This window comes from Miniopterus schreibersii, assembly GCF_964146895.1.
Source record: "Miniopterus schreibersii genome assembly, chromosome: 13".
NCBI lineage: Eukaryota > Metazoa > Chordata > Mammalia > Chiroptera > Miniopteridae > Miniopterus > Miniopterus schreibersii.
The window spans coordinates 10440515-10458553 of record NC_138113.1 but is presented as its reverse complement, the minus strand read 5'-3'; the positions used below and the strand labels follow the sequence as shown (position 1 = coordinate 10458553).

Here is an 18039-nt window from a genome sequence, read left to right as displayed (position 1 = left end):
CCTTCTCTTAGTTGTACAAGCAGTTTCCTTTAGGGTCCGTCAAGGAACTAGAACTGTGTGTCTCCTTTCTCCTCTTAATTTAATTTACTTTTCTCCAAAATTCTCTTAGGCAGAACTTAAAAGAACTATATAAAATGGCTTGCTTTCTATTTGATTTAAGCTGTTCCATGATCAGAGCAATGCAGAAACTCCCTCAGGCGCACAACCATTAAAGAATTCTTTCTAACAGTCATCACTCAAAAAGCAAAAAGAAAAAAACAACAACAAAGGCATTCCAACCCACTCCCCAGGTCCTTTCCAAAAAAAACCACTTTGTACCAAATGTACCGATTGCTTTGGAGTAATTCAGCTATAGAAATGTCATCTGGTTAATAATACTTAGACTTAATTTATAATATACAGCAGGTCCTCCAATAGCACCATTTGGTTCAATGTCATTTCATTATGACATGGATGAAATGCTGTAGGAACTTGTCTTGTTTACATCACTTAGCCTATGGTAAAACTGGTTTCATTATGCATCATTTTGCAACAGTTCCAAGAACCTACCCATAACGTTAAGTGAGGACTTACTGTATAATACTTAAGATCAACTATGTTTATTCCCATCAGCTAAAATCCTAGAGCAGTGTTTCCCAAACTTAACTGATGTGAAGAATCACCTGGGTCACTTTTTAAAAATACAACTATCTGGGACCACAGCAGACCCAGTGGATCCTGAGATCCTGAGAAGCTACACGTTTAACAAGTATTCCAGGTGATTCTTATTATCAGGCGAGTTTGGAAAATAGCTTTAGGAAGAAGCTAAGTAGGAAACCATAGGAGTACCCAGAAATAGGGGATTTAGGGGTTTACTAAATCAGAGTGACCAGAATACAGTGTTGTTTTCGTGGAGACTCAAGACCATGGCCAGGTAAGAGTCCTTGCCCACAGTCTTGCTGAAATACTGCCAAGCCGCTTCTGCTGGGCAGAGTTGAGTGGTACAGTGTACTAGAGCATAGACTTTTTTTTTTTTTTAATGTACTCAGGATATTTATTTTTTTCTCTTTTTAAATTGAATTTATTGGGGTGACATTGGTTAATAAAACCATACAGGTTCACATGCACAAATCTATAGCACATCATCTGAATACTGCATTTCCTTCCTGTGAAGTAAGGAAAACAGTTTGGTTGAAAAGCACAGTATGAGGGTTTCAGCATGGTCATGAGACAGCTAGCTGGTATGACTTCATGAGAATCTCTCCAAGGCAACACAGGAATTATTTTTTTTTCTCTCATCATTTTTTGAAAGACAAAAAATCAGAATCATTGAAAATTAACATGTAATCTTATGGAACTGCAGAGTCCTCAGTGCTGGCAGATTTCCAAAGTCCATCTGATAGCCTGGGCAGACCTCTAATTTTTAACTGCTCCAGGGTTGAGATTAAATTCCATTTCCATTCAAGCATTTAAGGTAAACCCTTCAGCAATTCTAACTCAGGTTAGTACAAACAAAAACGTACATATTCATGTATATTTTATATATATAGTAAATATATATTTTTTAATATTTTATCAAAAAAGGAAAGAGTTTGCCCAACCATTGTTGCTCAGTGGTTGAGTGTTGACTCATGCACCACGAGGTCACCAGTTCAATTCCCGGTCAGGGCACATGAGGAGGCAGCCAATTGATGTTTCTTTCTCATCGATGTTTCTGTCTCTCCCTCTCCTTTTCCCTCTCTCTAAAAAGATCAATGAAAACATTAAAAAAAAAAAATTTTAATTCAAAAAGTAAATCTGGAAAACAGGTACAACTTTGAATGTGAGTAGTACACATAACAGCCCAAACAAAATTGTCAGAAAAATACATGGACACTTAGGTTCCTTATCTACTCTAGGCTGCTATGATAATGCTCTTCCTTTTGGTTTAGATCCCTAATTATTTGGCAAACAACGGCAGTTCTGAGTAGCAGTCTTCATAAAAAGCTAAAGTGGAGTTTAATGAACTCTTGCTTCTATAGTACATGTCCCCATTTTTGCTGTGCCATTCCCTGGTCAGATTTTCACTTCCTGTTACTCTGCTGAGACCATTCTATCCAGAAGACCAGGGACCTCCTCAGTGCTGATCCAGGGGTGCATTCTCAGGACTTACCTTGCTTGATCTATCAGTGGCCTTTGACATTAGATGATCCCTCTTCTACTTGAAACACTTTCTGCACCTGCCTGTAGGTATTGTGCTCCTCTGGTTTTCCTCTTACCCCTTCGCAGCCTCCTTTGCTTGTTTTCCCATGCCTCTCAACTCTTTTTAAGTGTTAGTATACCAGAGGGACCAGACTGCCTCTCTCATTTATCTGTACTCACTCACTGTAGGTAATCCCACCTAGGCTCCTGGCTTTTAATACTATCTACATACTGGTGACTTCCAAACTTATTTTTCTGACCCAGACCTTTCCCCTGAGCTCTAATCTCAGACCCTCCTCCTAATCAGTGTTTTCACTTGAATATTTAATACATACCTCACAATTAGCACGTTCCAACCTGAGTTCTGTATCTCTCCCCACCAAACCTCCTCTCCCACGTCTTCCCCATCTCAGTTACTGGCAGTTAGTTCTCCTGGTTGCTCAGTCAGAGTCTTAGATTCTTCTCCCATCTAAACTGTCAGATTATTAGATCAGCTTTATCCAAAACACTGTAGCCCGGCCGGGCGTGGCTCAGCGGTTAAGTGTCGACCTAGGATCCAGGCGATCAGGGTTCGATTCCCGGTCAGGGCACATGCCCAGGTTGTGGGCTGCAGCCGATCAATGACTCTCTCATCATTGATGTTTCTATCTCTCTCTCTCCCTCTCCTTTCCTCTCTCTGAAATCAATAAAGATATTAAAAAAAAAACCAAAAAAACCCAAAAACAACAACAAATCACTGTAAAAATATGTCCAAGATCTTGCTATTTCTTACCACTTCTGCTGCTACTGCTATCTTCCTAGCCTCTTTATCTCTCATCAGGAGTGCTACAGTAGCTTTCTAATGAGCTGCCTCTTCCCTGGCTCTCTGGCACTTTGTCTCCCATAGAGCAGATGACCCTATTACTGTACGAGCTGTGTCATACCTCACTTCTGCTCAAAGTCCTCCAGTAACATTTCATGTTAGGGTAAAAGCTAAAGCCCTTATGATGGCCTACAAGGTTATCTAGCCCTGCTTCTCAGTCTGTCTGCCATAAGTAGTTTTGTTTTAATTTCTAGTTTGAAGTGGACCAATATTTTACAAAAGTATGAGTAGAAATGAGTTACTACAAAGAGAACTTCCACTCTGGTCGTGGTGAAGTAACTGGCATTAGATTAGCTCTTCCACTATTAACTACTAGGAAACCGGTCTGAGTGTAACAACTCTTTTCAGAAAGTAGACAGTGGACTGGGCAGGGCTGCTCTTAGGGACGAGAAGCCATCGTGGAGTCACTGCGATCGTCCAGGCTTCCTGCCGAGCGGTGTTCGCCCAGCTCCACACAGGACACAGCCAAAGCAAGGCTGTCTTGCTGAGAATAAGGGCAGAGGTTGGGGTTTGGGAGGCTGGAGTTCATGGAGCAGATTAGCAGTGAGGAGAGGGTGTGCAGAAAAAGAGCGCTGTAAACCTGCATAGAGGACCCTTGAGTCTTTGGCTGAAAACTAAGACATATTTGCATAGAGTGAGATTTCACTAGACCAGCAAACAACAACTATCTGGGAAAGAGCAGCCCCTGGGGAATTTGAAAGTGGAAGAGCTACCTGAGTTGTTTGAGTTTCAACCAGCCAGAGTAGAGAGACATGATTGAATGCTTGGAGCATTCAGTAAAGACCCCAGAAAGTCCATGCCTTAGGATCAGGGCAAAAATCTCCCTAGATAAAGGTTACTCTGGATCTGCACTGATGAAGCTGAAATCCAGGCCTCAGAAGGATCCAGCTGTCCACAAGTAAATTGACTGACTACCAGATTCTTTGAAGGAAGCCATCAAAATCCAGACATTCAACAATATAATATTCACCATTTCCATCATCCAGAAAAAAATTAGATTATATAGAAAGAAGCAGGAAAGTATGGCCTGTAATCAGGAGAACATTAATCAATATAAAAAGAGCCGGAGCCCTGGCTGGCATGGCTCAGTTGGTTGAGTGTCATCCCATGTACCAAAAGTTCGATGGTTTGATTCCCGGTCAGGGTACATGCGTGGGCTACACGCAGTCCCTGGTTGGGGTGCGTATGGGAGGCAACTGATCCATGTTTCTCTCTCACATGGCTGTTTCTCTGTTTCCCTTCCTCCCTCTCTAAAATCAATAAAAATATATATATATTTAAAAGCCAGAAATAACAACAGAAATGATGAAATTAGCAAATATGGACCTTACAACAGCCATGATAAGTTCCAAAAAAATACAGGAAATCATGAACATAAAGAAGAGAAAAATGGAAAAAATAAAAAAGAACCAAGTATAGATGTAATTGGAACTTTATGCTTTAAAATATTTAAATTAAAAAACAACTTCTAGAGTTGAAAATGATAATACTTTCTATGAAAAATTCATTGGATGGATTTAACAGACTAGAATGCAGAATAAAAGTCCACTGAACTTAAAGACAAACTATCCAAGCCAAGCCAGGAGTGGCTCAGCAGTTGAGCATCGACCTAGGTAGGATCCAGGAGATCACTGTTCATTTCCCAGTCAGGGCACATGCCTGGGGCTTAGTCCCCAGTTAGGGGCGTGCCCAGGCAGCCGATCGATGACTCTCTCATCATTGATGTTTCTCTCTCTCCCCCTCTCTCCTCCTCTCTCTGAAATCAATAGAGATATATTTAAAAAAAAAAAAAGGCAAACTATCCAAAATGAAGCACAGAGAAGAAAAAAAGTTGAAAAATGAACAGAATGTCAGTAACTTACAGAACAATGTCAAGCTAACAGTGGGGAGAGACAAATTATTTAAATAATTTTTTTTTTTCCAAATTTTCAAATACGTTTTTACAAATATGATGAAAATTATAAACCCCATGTCCAAGAAGCTTAACAAACTATAAGCAGAATAAACAGAGAAAACCATACCAATGCATGTCACAATCAAGTTGCTAAAAACCAGTGATAAAGAGGAAATATTAAAAGCAGCTAAAGAAAAAAGGGGAACAAAGATTAGATTTTTCAGTGACTTCTCATTAAAAACAGTGCTGTCTCCTGAGGGACTACTTTTGTTCAAAGGATTTGTGAGATATATTCCCTACGGTCTAACACCATATTTCATTATGTATTGTGATTTTTAAAAATATTTTTCTTATTACGATTTATTTTTCTACGTTTCTTTGAAATTCGCCCATTTTAATTCGTGCTCATTTCTCGCTCTGTGTTTGTGTCATGCTTGCTGTCTTTGCTCCGTTGTTCCTAGGTTACTGTATAGCCAGGATATACCCAGTCACTTGGCCGATGAGCATGCGCTGATAGCCTCCTATGTGGCCCGTCTTCAGCACTGTACACGGTCAGTGGGAGGGCAGCAGCAGCAGGCGGGCACCCAGGGGCTGAGCAGAGGGAGGGAGAGCTGTGTCACCTACCTGGGGTTGTCAGCCGGAAAGAGCTCTGCATGTGACGTTTTTCTTGAGAAGCTACCAGCTATGTTTGGCAGAGTTTAGGTAATTTCCAAAGCATTCTCTTTTAAAGGAGAAGGAGCCTTGCTAAGCCCAGGCACTTTACCTAAACATATAGTCAGAAATTCTCCTTGAAAGTGGAGCTCACTTCCTTCAGGTTATACTTAACTATCGTATAAACCACAGAGAGATGCGCAGTCCCAGAGATGTACATTCACGGAGGGCTCCTGCTCAGTCTTGCCTAAGTAATGAAACCTTTCTGGTGATATTCAAAGCTGAGGGTTGATCAACTCACAGATATCTCATTTTGTCCAATATTTGATACCATCACCCTGTTACATCTTTACATGTTACATCTCCATCTCTTCTCCCAAATCTGTCATTGTTGATTATTTAAACAGTGGTTTTCAGTAGTGGTATTAGATCATTGTCACCTAAGGGACTTTTTCCAAATGATATACATCTCTTTATATTATAATAATTATATTTGTAACAGTAGCCCTGCATACCCCTTTCCCTGAAAACTACTGTGGTAGTGACTCATTGTTAATATGGGGATGTGACTGATCCCTCAGTGGGTTAGGATAGAAGAATGTCTGATAACCACTACCTATATCAGAGTTCACCCTTTATAAGAATTAATGCCAAACAAAGTGCTACTACATTCAGGCAGACCCAAAGCCACCTGCCCACTCCATGCCCACACCCATCACACTCTGCAAAGAGAATGCAGGTAAAGTTTAAATCCCTAAATTCATTCCACTCTACATGGCAGCAAAGAAGAGTCTCTGTGCCAGACAACTTGAAATTCTTATTTTTAGAGAAAATAAAACCCATAATTTATAAATTAAACACATAAGAGAGGCTGGCGCCTTAAATTTTGATCTTAGTTTTGCCCATAGCATGTCATGGTTCCTTGGGAAGGTCATTCTTATTCCCCATGATAACAGAAAAATAATAATCAATGAGAAAATACATATATTTAAAAAGGACTCTTATTAATAGTCTACTTTATACCATTTCCCATAGTCTTCCCAGTATGACTAAATAGCATTGATATTTTTAGGCATTTACCTATCCCTAAAGCCTTAAAGAGATGGTAGGATTCTCCTCCTTCCCAGGTGTGTTTGGCAGGCTCATCCTATGGGAGAGAAGGAAGGGCCTGATATTTGTGCATTGTGTCACAAAGAGTGTCTTCTCATCCAATAGATAATTTCTGTGCACTCTATCCCAGCCCCTTGGTCTGTAGGAAAAGAGTCATCTCACCCCTAACAGAACAGCTCACTTAAAATCAGTCAGGGTAATTGTCCAGGGGATTATAAGTTTTCATGGTGAAAGTAGCAACAGAATGTTGGACAGCGACTGCTACCTGATGTTTCAGCCCAAGAAGTTTTATGGTAGGTTTAGCCAAGGTCCTCAAGTTTTTGGCTTAGGGATAAGACTCCCTGCTCAAGAACTGGTGGCCGGGAACCCTGGGAGAACATGAAGATTAGGTGAGTACTGCATCTCTTCTTGCTTTATAGTCTGAGGAACTGAGTTTCATACTTCCTTGAAAAAAATAAGAAATTTGCTAGCTAATTCTGAAAATGAAAGTCAGCTCAGGCAGAACAGGGAACTTTTCTCACTTTCCTCATAATTTTCATTGACCTTAAAGCTTCTCCTCAACATAAAGTTCTAGTTTCTAGCTAGAAAGCATAGCCAATGAAAGCAACCGTGTTGTCTGCACTTGGGTGTACAGGATTGACAGACAGGATTAACCTTCCCTGGGAGATGGAATGTGACGGAGAAGGGGCTTTTTTGCACAGAGAAACCCATTGTGTCCCTTGCCAGAAAACAAAGGTCAACCATTTTAAGTCTCACTTCTTAGGCTGCCAGTCCCTCCATAATATTATCTGCCGTATTGTTAAATGTTCATTTTTTGTTGTTATTTATTTAAAAGATAAACATAGTTCTCTTTTTTCAGACAAACATCTTTAAGGTACAAATATATTTCAGCCCTGACCTTGGAGCCTTGGCTGTAAGGTATTTAAGTCAGCTGATGGTAGCATGTTCTTATTATAAGATCATCTTTTGAGAGGATGATTATACATGCTAGAGGCTGACATTTGCACACATAAAATTATAAAGTGTTCAGAAGTGTCACAAGGAGAAAACTTTAAAGCTCATTAAAAAAAAATTATCCTAGAGGAAAGAATAAACTTAAAGAATTAGTCACAGAGATAGGAATATAGAAGGGTGAAAAATCTAGGAGAAATACAGTTGATTGTGTACATGAAAAGGCCAGGTGGATCTCTGTTAAATTTAACTTCACCCTTCCCGGGTTCCCCTCAGTAATTATAACAAGATTTGATGAGTACCGAACTCATACCTTTAATTTTTTCGTATAACTTGTCATATTGCTAAATTCCTATCAGGGGTTTTTAGAACTCCAAGGGCCAAAGTAAAAGCAAGTCACAACAGCCATCCCTGGTCAGTCATCATTATCTCTGTTATCTTAAAGCTTCTGCCAAACCTCAAGAGAATTATATAGCCGCAGTCCCTATTAATCTAGGAGTGCCCTGACATGAACAAAGGACAGTTGATGTAAGTTGCTAAGTTTATGGAGTCAGTTATTTCACCTACAGTTCACTGCATGGCATAGAGCTGGCCTGCTACTCAAGAACCCTTTTTTCATCCAGGTGCGGCATTACCCGATACCCACCTAGGTGGGTCTTTAAATTTTTAGAGTGCTGGAACTCCTGTTAAAGAGTAATGGACTAAATTATTTCACTCTAAGATGGGGCTATATTTGTGGAAGAAGCATGGTAAAAGAAGAGAAAGAGGCATTGAAAGGAAATGTTTGATACCATGCCATCTTCTCCAACTTGACCATATACTGGGCCTGCCCAAGCCTGGATTCCTTAGCCAGTATTAATTGTACTTTTCCTCAGCCCTCTTTTTCATGATGCTTGGTCTTTTTGAATTCAAGACCTGCGTCTAAAAGTCATGAGTTTTTAAAAACATTTGATTAGAAATCTCTCTCTCAGACTTTGTGAATGCCCTATCTTTTCTCAGTCCTTGCATTAAAAAAAGAAATGCCCTTCTGATGGTGTAAGAGCATTGGGATGTGCTGTTGAAAAGAAATGACACACGTGGCCTCATTTCTGTAAATCCCCTGTGAGTCAGAGGACCATTGGTATCTGTGATCCAGCCCTCTAGCCCTTTCGTTACCATTCTTTTTACAAGCTTTTCTCCCATCTGTCTTTCTAAGAGAGAAGCAAGAGTGGGGGTGTTTAATAGACACGTGTTGCATTTGTGTCTCCTCGGCAGCGTCCTGGACAGCCCGAGCCGGCTGGATGAGGAACACCGGCTTATCGCTCGCTATGCTGCCCGGCTGGCCGCGGAGGCGGGAAACATGGTGAGTGAGTAGAGGATTCCAGCAGGGTAGCAAAAGTTCGCGTTACTTTGACGTACAAGTGGTGGGGGAGCAGTAAACATGAAACTCAGGAGAACAGGTACCCCAGGGACAGAGGGAGAGCGCGGGGTTAGAGAAGGGATTACAGCGGCCTTTAATTTTATAGATAATATTCCCTTTCTTTAAAAATGAATCAAGAACAGAAAATCAAAGAGTGAATTTGGTTCTTTAGAAAGATTAATAAACTAATACATCTCTAGAAATCCTGATCAAGAAAAAAGAAAGAAAGCACAAATTACCGATACCACACATGAAAAAGAGACATTATTGCTGCATGTCCTGCGGCCGTTGTAAGGATGGTGAGGGGATAGTGTGAGCAGCTTTTTCCAATGAATTTGACAATCTAGATGAAGCGGACAAATTCCTCGAAAGACAAATGAACAAAACCGACATGAAAATAAATAGGAAACCTAGATAGTTCTAAACCTGGTAAAGAAGTTGTGTTGGTAATTAACTTCTCATGAGGAAAAGGTCAGGCGCAGGGGGCTTCCCTGTTCAATGTTACCACACCCTTAAAGAGGAAATTGCAGCGCCCTCACAGAAACTCCAACAGAAAACAGAGGAAGAAGGAACACTTCCCGGACATCGCATTAGGCCCAGTCAGCTGAGACCAAAATCAAACAAGGCAGTTACGAGAAAAGAAAATTGATGGCCAAATTCCCTTATGAACATGGATGAAAAAATCCTTAACAAAATATTACCAAGTTGAATCCAGCAGTATGCAAACAGGATAATACTCCATAATCAAGTGAGATTTATTTTAGGAATGCAAACTTACTCAATGCACAAAAATCAGCCAGTGTAATTCCCCATATTAGCAGTTTAAAGAAGAAAATTATAAGGTCATTTCAATAGATGCAGAAAAAGCATGTGACAGAATATAATACCCACTCATGATAAAACTTCTCGATATACTAGGAGCAGAAGAAACTTTCTGAGCCTGGTAACACCTACAGAAAACACACAGCTAATACTACATTTAGAGGTTAAATTTTGAAATATGTTTCCTACCTAATATTCAGAACAAGACAAAGATGCCCCCTTTCACCACCCCTATTCAAAATTGCACCGGAGGCCCCAGCCAGTGAAACATCACAAGAAGAAAAGGGCAGAAATGTCGGAAAGGAGGAAGTAAAACTTATTATTTGCGGTTGACATGATTGTGTATAGAAAGTTCTAAGGAATCTACAGAAACTACTAGAATAGATTCATGACTTTATAGCAGTATTTCAAGATACAGCATCAATATAAAAAATTGATTATTTCCGTCTATCTGCAGTGAACAATTAGATGATTAAATTAAGAAAAAATACGATTTACTATAACATTAAAAAACGTCGAATACAAGCAGAGAGTGGGATGAAAGAAGGAACAATCTGAAGCCAAAATACCAGACTGTGTAAGCATTGACTAGATAAAGAAAATGTAATGTGTGCCCATTGGGTGTTTCAACATATGTAAAGGCCTGAGGTTGGAGGCTTTATAGACAACAATACTGAGTGAAGTCAGGCTGGACAGGCAGGCCAGATCTCTCAGGACCAAATTCTACACACAGCGTGTTAATTACAGAAATGCTTACCAATTGATATTTACTTTTCCATAGGAAGGTAGATTTATAAAAGCTGCCACTGGAGATTCCTGCTTTGTTTCCTCTCAAAAACATAATTTATTCCTTCAGGTTTGTTTAGAATTCAAAATCTTTTCTTTGAAAATCTGATATTAGGTCATGCTTCAGTCTCTTAGCAGTATAACTCTAAAGGTTAGTGAAATAGAACAGAATAGAGGGAAAAACCATCTAGGAGAAAGCAAAATTTTGTTTCATTAGTTAAACCTCACACATACCTTCAGTCGGTAACAATTGTTCAAATTAATTTGGCAATTAAAATTTGTAAGTAAAATCAATTAAATTTGTTGAGATGGACAGCATTGTGGTTGAATTTTAAAATTAAGTATGCTTAATGCCATTATATAGTCTTGTTGACTTGACACAGTACTTTTATTTTTTTTAAATGCTGTAAATTAAAGCCCCAAAGCCATTTGACCCTGAAAAGGAGATTGCAGTTCTCCTTCACCGCAAACAAGATAAGTCTGTTTACACCTGATAATTTCTGATACCAATTCTCTTATTCGTGTGAAAATGATAATTGTTAGAATGGGCTTGAGACTAAATACTGATATGGTCCCTTTCATCTCCAGTCTATTTTCCAAAGTGTAGTTGTCTTATAAATATTGGACCTCTCAGGAAGGACTCTTCTCGACTAGACTTCTGTTAAACAGAGGACTTCTAATCCGCTAATCTTTCACTGATACAAGTGCTTTGCATGAAGTGGGTGTAGTGCTCAGAAGAATTTTATAGCCTGCCAGATAGGCTTTGTATTGATTTTTCCCCCCCAAAAAAACCTTCTTCCACAAAGAAAGACCATTACATCATTTTAGCAGTTTACATTGCACCCTATAGGGTGCTTCAGTGGCAGAGCCCTCATGTCTCCCCAGGTGGCACATATAACCCCTGACACCTCTTCAGGCTCACCCTTGAATAAAGAAATTCTCGGTTGCTCAGATGACCCAGGAGAACCAAGTTGTTTTTCAGAGGTGCCTAAATCCCATAAAAACAAAACAAAATTAAACTAAACTAAACTACAATGTGTGGTAGATCATAATAGTAACAACAGAGTCTTAAAGTTTTATCACAAACATCACCAGCATAAGATATAATCAGATGTTTTGGGTTTACTTTTAAAGTCTTTTTTCTTTATGAAAAAATTAAAAGCTCATAATGGAAAACTTGGAAGAATGGTAAAAGGAAAGGGAAACTATCGTATTTTCATCCCACCTAACCTGTACACATTTTTGAGAAGCTTTTTTTCAGGTAGCCCAGTCTTACCCACCACAGCCTCATTGTGTGTCATCATGTACCATTCCAGAAATCTCCTATGGCTCCTTAGAATTAAAGATCAACAGTATCCATGTGGTGTTTTGCACACATTTAATGGCTCAAAATTCCCCATAAAATAGTAATTGTCAAACCTGGCTACATATTATAACTGTGTGAAGCATTTAAAAAATATAGAGATCCTTGGCTTTGGATCCTTGGCTTTGGATCACAAACCTACCGAATCAGAATCTCTGAGTTTTTTGGATCTATTGATTTTTATGTAAAAAAGAAAAGGTAAAATTTCAGTCTTCTTATTTACAGCTAACTTTGGAACCACTACCCTAAAAAACATTACTGGGTTTTTGAGAGATGAGAGAGAGGTCAGTACTCCACAGCCCTCCAGTTAGTCTAATGGGGTTGGGATGATGGAGGACTTGCCCTGGGATACCCAGGAAGTCTGGTTGATACCAGGCACATCTCTCTGGAACTCATCGTCGCCAGTCTATTTCTAGGAGCTGCAGAAATGCATTCTACCAGGTTGCAGTTTGCTGACTGTCGGCTTTCCTTGGTTGTATAACATTTGCCCAGTTTTACTCAGAGGGGTCTCGTTTCTTATCCTGTACTTTTCAGGTGTGTCTCCATCTCATTAAAGACGACGGAGCTCTGTGAGATTACTAAACCCAAGAGAATGCTAATGTAACAGAGGAAGTGATCCTCTTCACATGTCTTTTTGTAAATATTCCCACTTTACAGACATGAAAATAAAGGTAGAATAAAACAAAATAACGAGATTTACATGGCCAGCAGGGAGCAAAACCTAGGATTCCCAGCTAATCCATCTACTTGCATTCTTACCCCAGTAAATTCTCCACTTGGTAGCCAAGTGCTCTTTGTAATAAACGTTTAGTATAGAACAGTTTTAGGTTCACAGAAAAATTGTGAAGCTAGTACAGGGAATTTTCATATAACCCATACTCAGTTTCCCTTATTATTAACATCTTACATTAGTATGGAATGTTTGTTGCAATTATTGAGCCAATATTGATACATTATTATTGACTAAAGTCCATACTTTAGATTCTGTTAGTTTTTTACCTAATGCCCTTTTTCTGTTCCAGGATCTCATCCAGGACACCACATTGTATTTAGTTGTCATGTCTCCTTAGGTTCCTCTTGGCTGTGACAGTTTCTCTGACTTTCTTTGTTTTTTGATGACCTTGACAGTTTTGAGGAGTACTAGTCAGGTGTTGTAGAGCGTCCCTAACTTGGGATTAGTCTGATGTTTTTCTCATGATTAGACTGGGTCTGTGAGTTTTGAGGACGAGGTAGGTGCCGTTTTTCTAACATCATATCAAGTGTACATAGTACCAACATCATTTATCCCTGTGGATGTTGACCTTGATGACCTGGCTGAGGAAGTGTTTGTCAGGTTTCTCCAACATGAAGTTACTCTTTTCCTCCCTTTCCACTTGTCCTCTTCGGAGGGAAGTCACTGTGGACGGGCCCCACAGGAATGGGGGTTGGGCTCCACTTCCTTGAGGGCAGAGGATGTTCATGCGCTATTTGGAATCCATATATTTCCCGCCTCAGAATCCCCTCGTGGCTCCACACCACATTCAGAACGAAACGGAAGCTCCTCTCCACGCCCTGTGCGACCTGGACCCTGGCTTCCCCTCCCAGCTCGGTACCTGCCGCGCTCACCATAGCCCCCCCCATTAGTACTGACCCAGGAACAAGCGGGAGCAGCCGCAGGCCCTTTGCCTCTGCCCTTCGCTGCCCAGCGCGCGCTTCCCCCCGACTCCCCTGTTCCCTTCCTCACTTCACTGAGTCCCTGGGAGCCGTTTCACAAGCACCGCATCTGAAGAGCCTCTCCGTTCCCTCTGTTGCATTACCCTATGCCTCATCGAATTTATCACAACTCATCCTGTATATTTGGTTTATCTTTCTCTCCCGGTGTAGCTTAAGCTACTTGCATCCCTAGTTTCTAGAACAGTATGTAGCACATAATAAGTGCTCGGGAAATATTTGTTGAAACAAAGAATGAAGTATTCCATTTTTGAAGGAAATCATCTTTAGGTCTCTTTTTCCCAAGTAGTCTGTGTCTTTATGACCTAGTAATTCCCTTTCTGTTTTTTTCTCTTCAGCGTCCTGGAGGCGTTTTAGGAAAAAGGATACCTGGCTCTTTTTTTAAAAAGTGCTCCAGGGTGTTTAAGATAGTAAATAAATAAAATCCTAAGTTTCTCTGTTATTTAATGTGCACTTGACTGTGTTTAAAATGTGACCAGTGAAATAAACCCTCAGGGGACACTTGCCACCGGGCTCTCCCTGTGCAGTAGCCCCAGGGGGGACAGGATTTGAACACCACCCCCCACCCCCCGCCCGTCTTTGTATTCAAGCTATGTGGCTACTTGGCGCTAAAGATTCCTGCCCCTTGGGAGTGGCTGCTGCTGCTAACTCTTGATCGCGGTATTGACCTCCTCCGTGAAATACGCCTTCGCAGTGCAGTCAGACACTCAGAACGGAAAAGATCCTTTAGAAATTCCCAGTGAAATACTGTGGGGTCTTTGTTTGTTTGTTTTCTGTCATTATGAAGCAAATTCCTTTCCTCATCCATAATTTTCCCTGGCTGCACTCTAAGAAGGAGCCATTAGTTTTAACCCCAGTTTCAGGAATTGTAAATCTGTTCTTCGTAGCAGTCTCAGTCTCAGGTGAGCCATTTTTCCGAGGGTCAGCTCAGGCTCTCACAAGATTCTTCATGAAATACAGAAAGTCTGCTGAGTTGGCTGCTGCTTCACTCTTCTGGAGGAAGAAAAATCACCTTGTTTTTCTTTAAGAAAGAAAATATTTGGTAATTTGGTGAAAAGCCTCCCACCCAGGTTTGCTATGCTGCTTTGCCCCTGTTTATTTAGGAAGTGCCACATGAAAAGAATTACTTATTGTACTCATTGTATCTTCAAACATTAGATAGGAAACAAAGTTTCTGCTTCATCGTAGGTCATGTTTTGGGCAGAACTAAGAATGTGCAGAGTAAAGCGTAGCCATGGTGCCTTCATTGAGAGCTTTCGTTCTGGTTAGTTGGTAAAGGGGAAGCATCGCCTGTTCACCCATTTTCCTAGTTTGTGTTGATTGGCTTTTATATTCTTAATGGGGTAACAAAGGTTAGAAACATCAGTGGACTTGCAAATCAAAACCACAACGATTTCTCCAAGGATAATATATAAGTGGCCAATAAGCACATGAACGTATGCTCTACATAGCCATTAGGAAGATGTAAATTGAACCCACAGTGAGATAGCACTTCACACCCACTAGGGTGACTGTGATCAGAAGGAAGGACAATAACAAGTGTCCACAAGGATGTGGGAAAAGGGAATCCTTATGTGTTGATAGTGGGAATGTAAAGTAGTGCAGCCACTTAGGAAACTAATTGGGCAGTTCCTCAAATGGCAGTTACCTTTCCATATGACCCAGCAATTCTACCCCTAGATAAACACCCAAGAGAAATGAAAATACATCTCTACACAAAAACCTGTCCACAAATGTTCATAGCAGCATTATTCAGAATAGCAGAAAAATGGGAACAACCCATCAGCTGTGGAATAGACAAAATGCGGTGTATCCTTTTAGTGGAATATTACCGTAAAAAGGTTGAAATACTGATACATGCTACAGCATGGATGGACTTTGGAAACATTTTGCTAAGTGAAAGAAGCCAGACATAAAAGATCACATACCGTATAATTCCATTTGTATGAAATATTCAGAATAGGCAAGTCCATAGGGGCAGGAACTAGATTAGTAGTTGTCTGGGTGGGGTAGGAGACCATGGGGAGTGACTGCTAATGCGTATGGGGTTTCTTTTTTGGGGTGATGAAAATATTCTGGAATTAGATAGTGGTGAGGGTTTCACAACCTCATAAATATATTTGAAACCACTGAATTGTATACTTTCAAAGTATGCAATTCAGTGAGTTTTATGGCATGTAAACTATATCTCAGTTTTTTAAAACCCAGTTAGACATTTCACACCCACTAGGATGATTAAAACCAAAAAGAGAATGGCAGGTGTTAGCAGGATGTGGGGAATCAAGCCCTGATTCGTCGTCGGTGGGATTGTAAAATGGCATAGCCTCTTGGGAAAGCATTTGACAGTTCTTCCAAATGGTAAATACAGCGTTACCGCATAAACTCAGGAATTCCACTTCTGGGTGCTAACCCAGGAAAAATGAAAACATACGTGAACACATAGCAACTCTAACAGCCCAAAGCTGAATCAATAGAATACTACTCAGCAATAAAGAGGGAACTGCTGATTCATGGAAGAACGTGGATGGACCTCAGTAACATCATGCTAAGTGGAAGCTAGAAACCAACAATTACATGTTATGTGACTCCATCTATATGAAGTTTCTAGAAAAGGCAGAGCTGGACAGCAGACCAGTGATTGCCTGCAGTTGGGATGGGAGTGATTAACAAGTTCATACCACAAACTGGCATGAGGGAACTTTTTTGTGGTGATGGAAAATGTCCTAAAACTGGACTCTGGTGATTGGTTCCACAACTGTTTAAATTTGCTAAGACTCATTGAATTGTATACTTAAAATAGGTGGGTTCTATGGTAGGTATTTTTTAACTCAAAAATCTGTTTTTACAAAGTCAGTGGTTACCTAGCCAGAGTGGCTCAGTGGTTGAGCATCGCCTATGATCTAGGAGATCGTGGTTCTATTCCCAGTCAGAGCATATGCCTGGGTTGCGGGCTTGGTCCCCATCAGGAGGCCGCCGATCAGTGACTCTCACTGATGTTTCTATCTCTCTCTCTCCCTCTCCCTCTCTCTTCCTTTCTCTGAAATCAATAAAAATATATTTTTAAAAAATCAGTCTATATAGGACTCTGGATATTTGAATCAGAAAACAAACCTTTCTTTCCCTTCACTTTAGATCCGGCCCCCCACTGACTTGAGCTTCAACTTCGATGCCAACAAACAACAAAGACAGCTTATTGCAGAGCTAGAAAACAAAAACAGGTAAGAATGCCGGGGCTGAGCCAGTTGCTGAAGTCCATGTTCGACATGTGAGGGTCTGATTCTCACTTTCCTTGCACACTAGATGGCTTTGAGCACAAAGGAAGATCCCACCCCAGTGAATATAGGCCAGCCCAAGTCCAGGAAATTCCCTGGACACTAAATTGTAAATCTGCATGATATTCCTCGTGCTAGTCCAAAACCTGCTCACCTGCTCTCAGGTAGATTCTTTTCCCAGTGCCTTCTCCTACCCGCAGGTGTGTTCTTCTCCTGATTCTTTCTCCACTCTACTCCTGGGAGCCTTTTGCTTTATCTGGTCATCTTCTCTTGGCTCATTAGGCTGCATGTGACTGGTCTCTTACTAAAAAAGCCATTTAAAGGCTTGGAGACCAGACAATACACCATTATGCACTGAAAAGTAGGAACCAGCCCCAGGAAATTGGACGCAGTGTAACAAGCATAGGTAGAGGCAGCTGTCCAGTGCTCAAGGGTTGGGGGGGGCGGCAGTTAGCACAGGACCTGCCTTAGGAGGTTGCAGGGTGTCCTGTCCTTTCCCCAGGGAGGCGCAGAGTATTCTGGCTGTCATTTTCCTTCTGTGGCGATTTTTTTCAAGTTCTTGAGAAGAGTATTTTGATGGCTTTTTCTGCCACAAGGATTGTTTCATTGAATAAGTGTGAAGTGCCACAGTATTAGGAAGGTATCCATTTCACATCTTGGTCGTGTGGAAGCAATCAGAGTAAGACGGTAGAGGCCGCACTACTGGAGTGAAACTTCTAACAGGAAGAGAGAGTCATGAGGCCCTGTGTGGCCATCCCCCTTTCTTGCATCCTTTCTAGAGAGATCCTGCAGGAGATTCAGCGTCTCCGTCTGGAGCATGAGCAGGCCTCCCAACCCACCCCTGAGAAGGCCCAGCAGAACCCCACGTTGCTGGCAGAGCTGCGGCTGCTGAGGTAAGTGGGGATGCGGCGTCGAGTTATAATCTGCTATGGTAAGAGTTTATATCTCAGGAAACCGAATTAGTGGGACAGAATCCACTTACCAGGATAACTGGTCGTGTGAGACCGAACACTGAAGCGTTCCACTCGTTCTGTGACTGCTTCAGATGCTTGGGTTCCT

At 40.9% G+C, this 18039-nt stretch overlaps 1 protein-coding gene across 25 annotated transcripts in view; it reads left to right on the top strand.

Moving 5' to 3' along the window:
* DTNB (dystrobrevin beta) overlaps positions 1-18039 on the top strand; it is a 142874-nt gene that overhangs the window by 92651 nt on the left and 32184 nt on the right. For 21 of the 25 annotated variants that reach the window (XM_081156765.1, XM_081156766.1, XM_081156786.1 and 18 more), the window contains 4 exons: positions 5378-5467; positions 8883-8970; positions 16841-16926; positions 17760-17873. In XM_081156765.1, the coding sequence (XP_081012891.1) occupies positions 5378-5467; positions 8883-8970; positions 16841-16926; positions 17760-17873 (378 nt within the window). The remainder of the gene's footprint in view (positions 1-5377; positions 5468-8882; positions 8971-16840; positions 16927-17759; positions 17874-18039) is intronic. The other 4 variants (XM_081156777.1, XM_081156775.1, XM_081156770.1 and 1 more) reach the window with 1 other exon arrangement.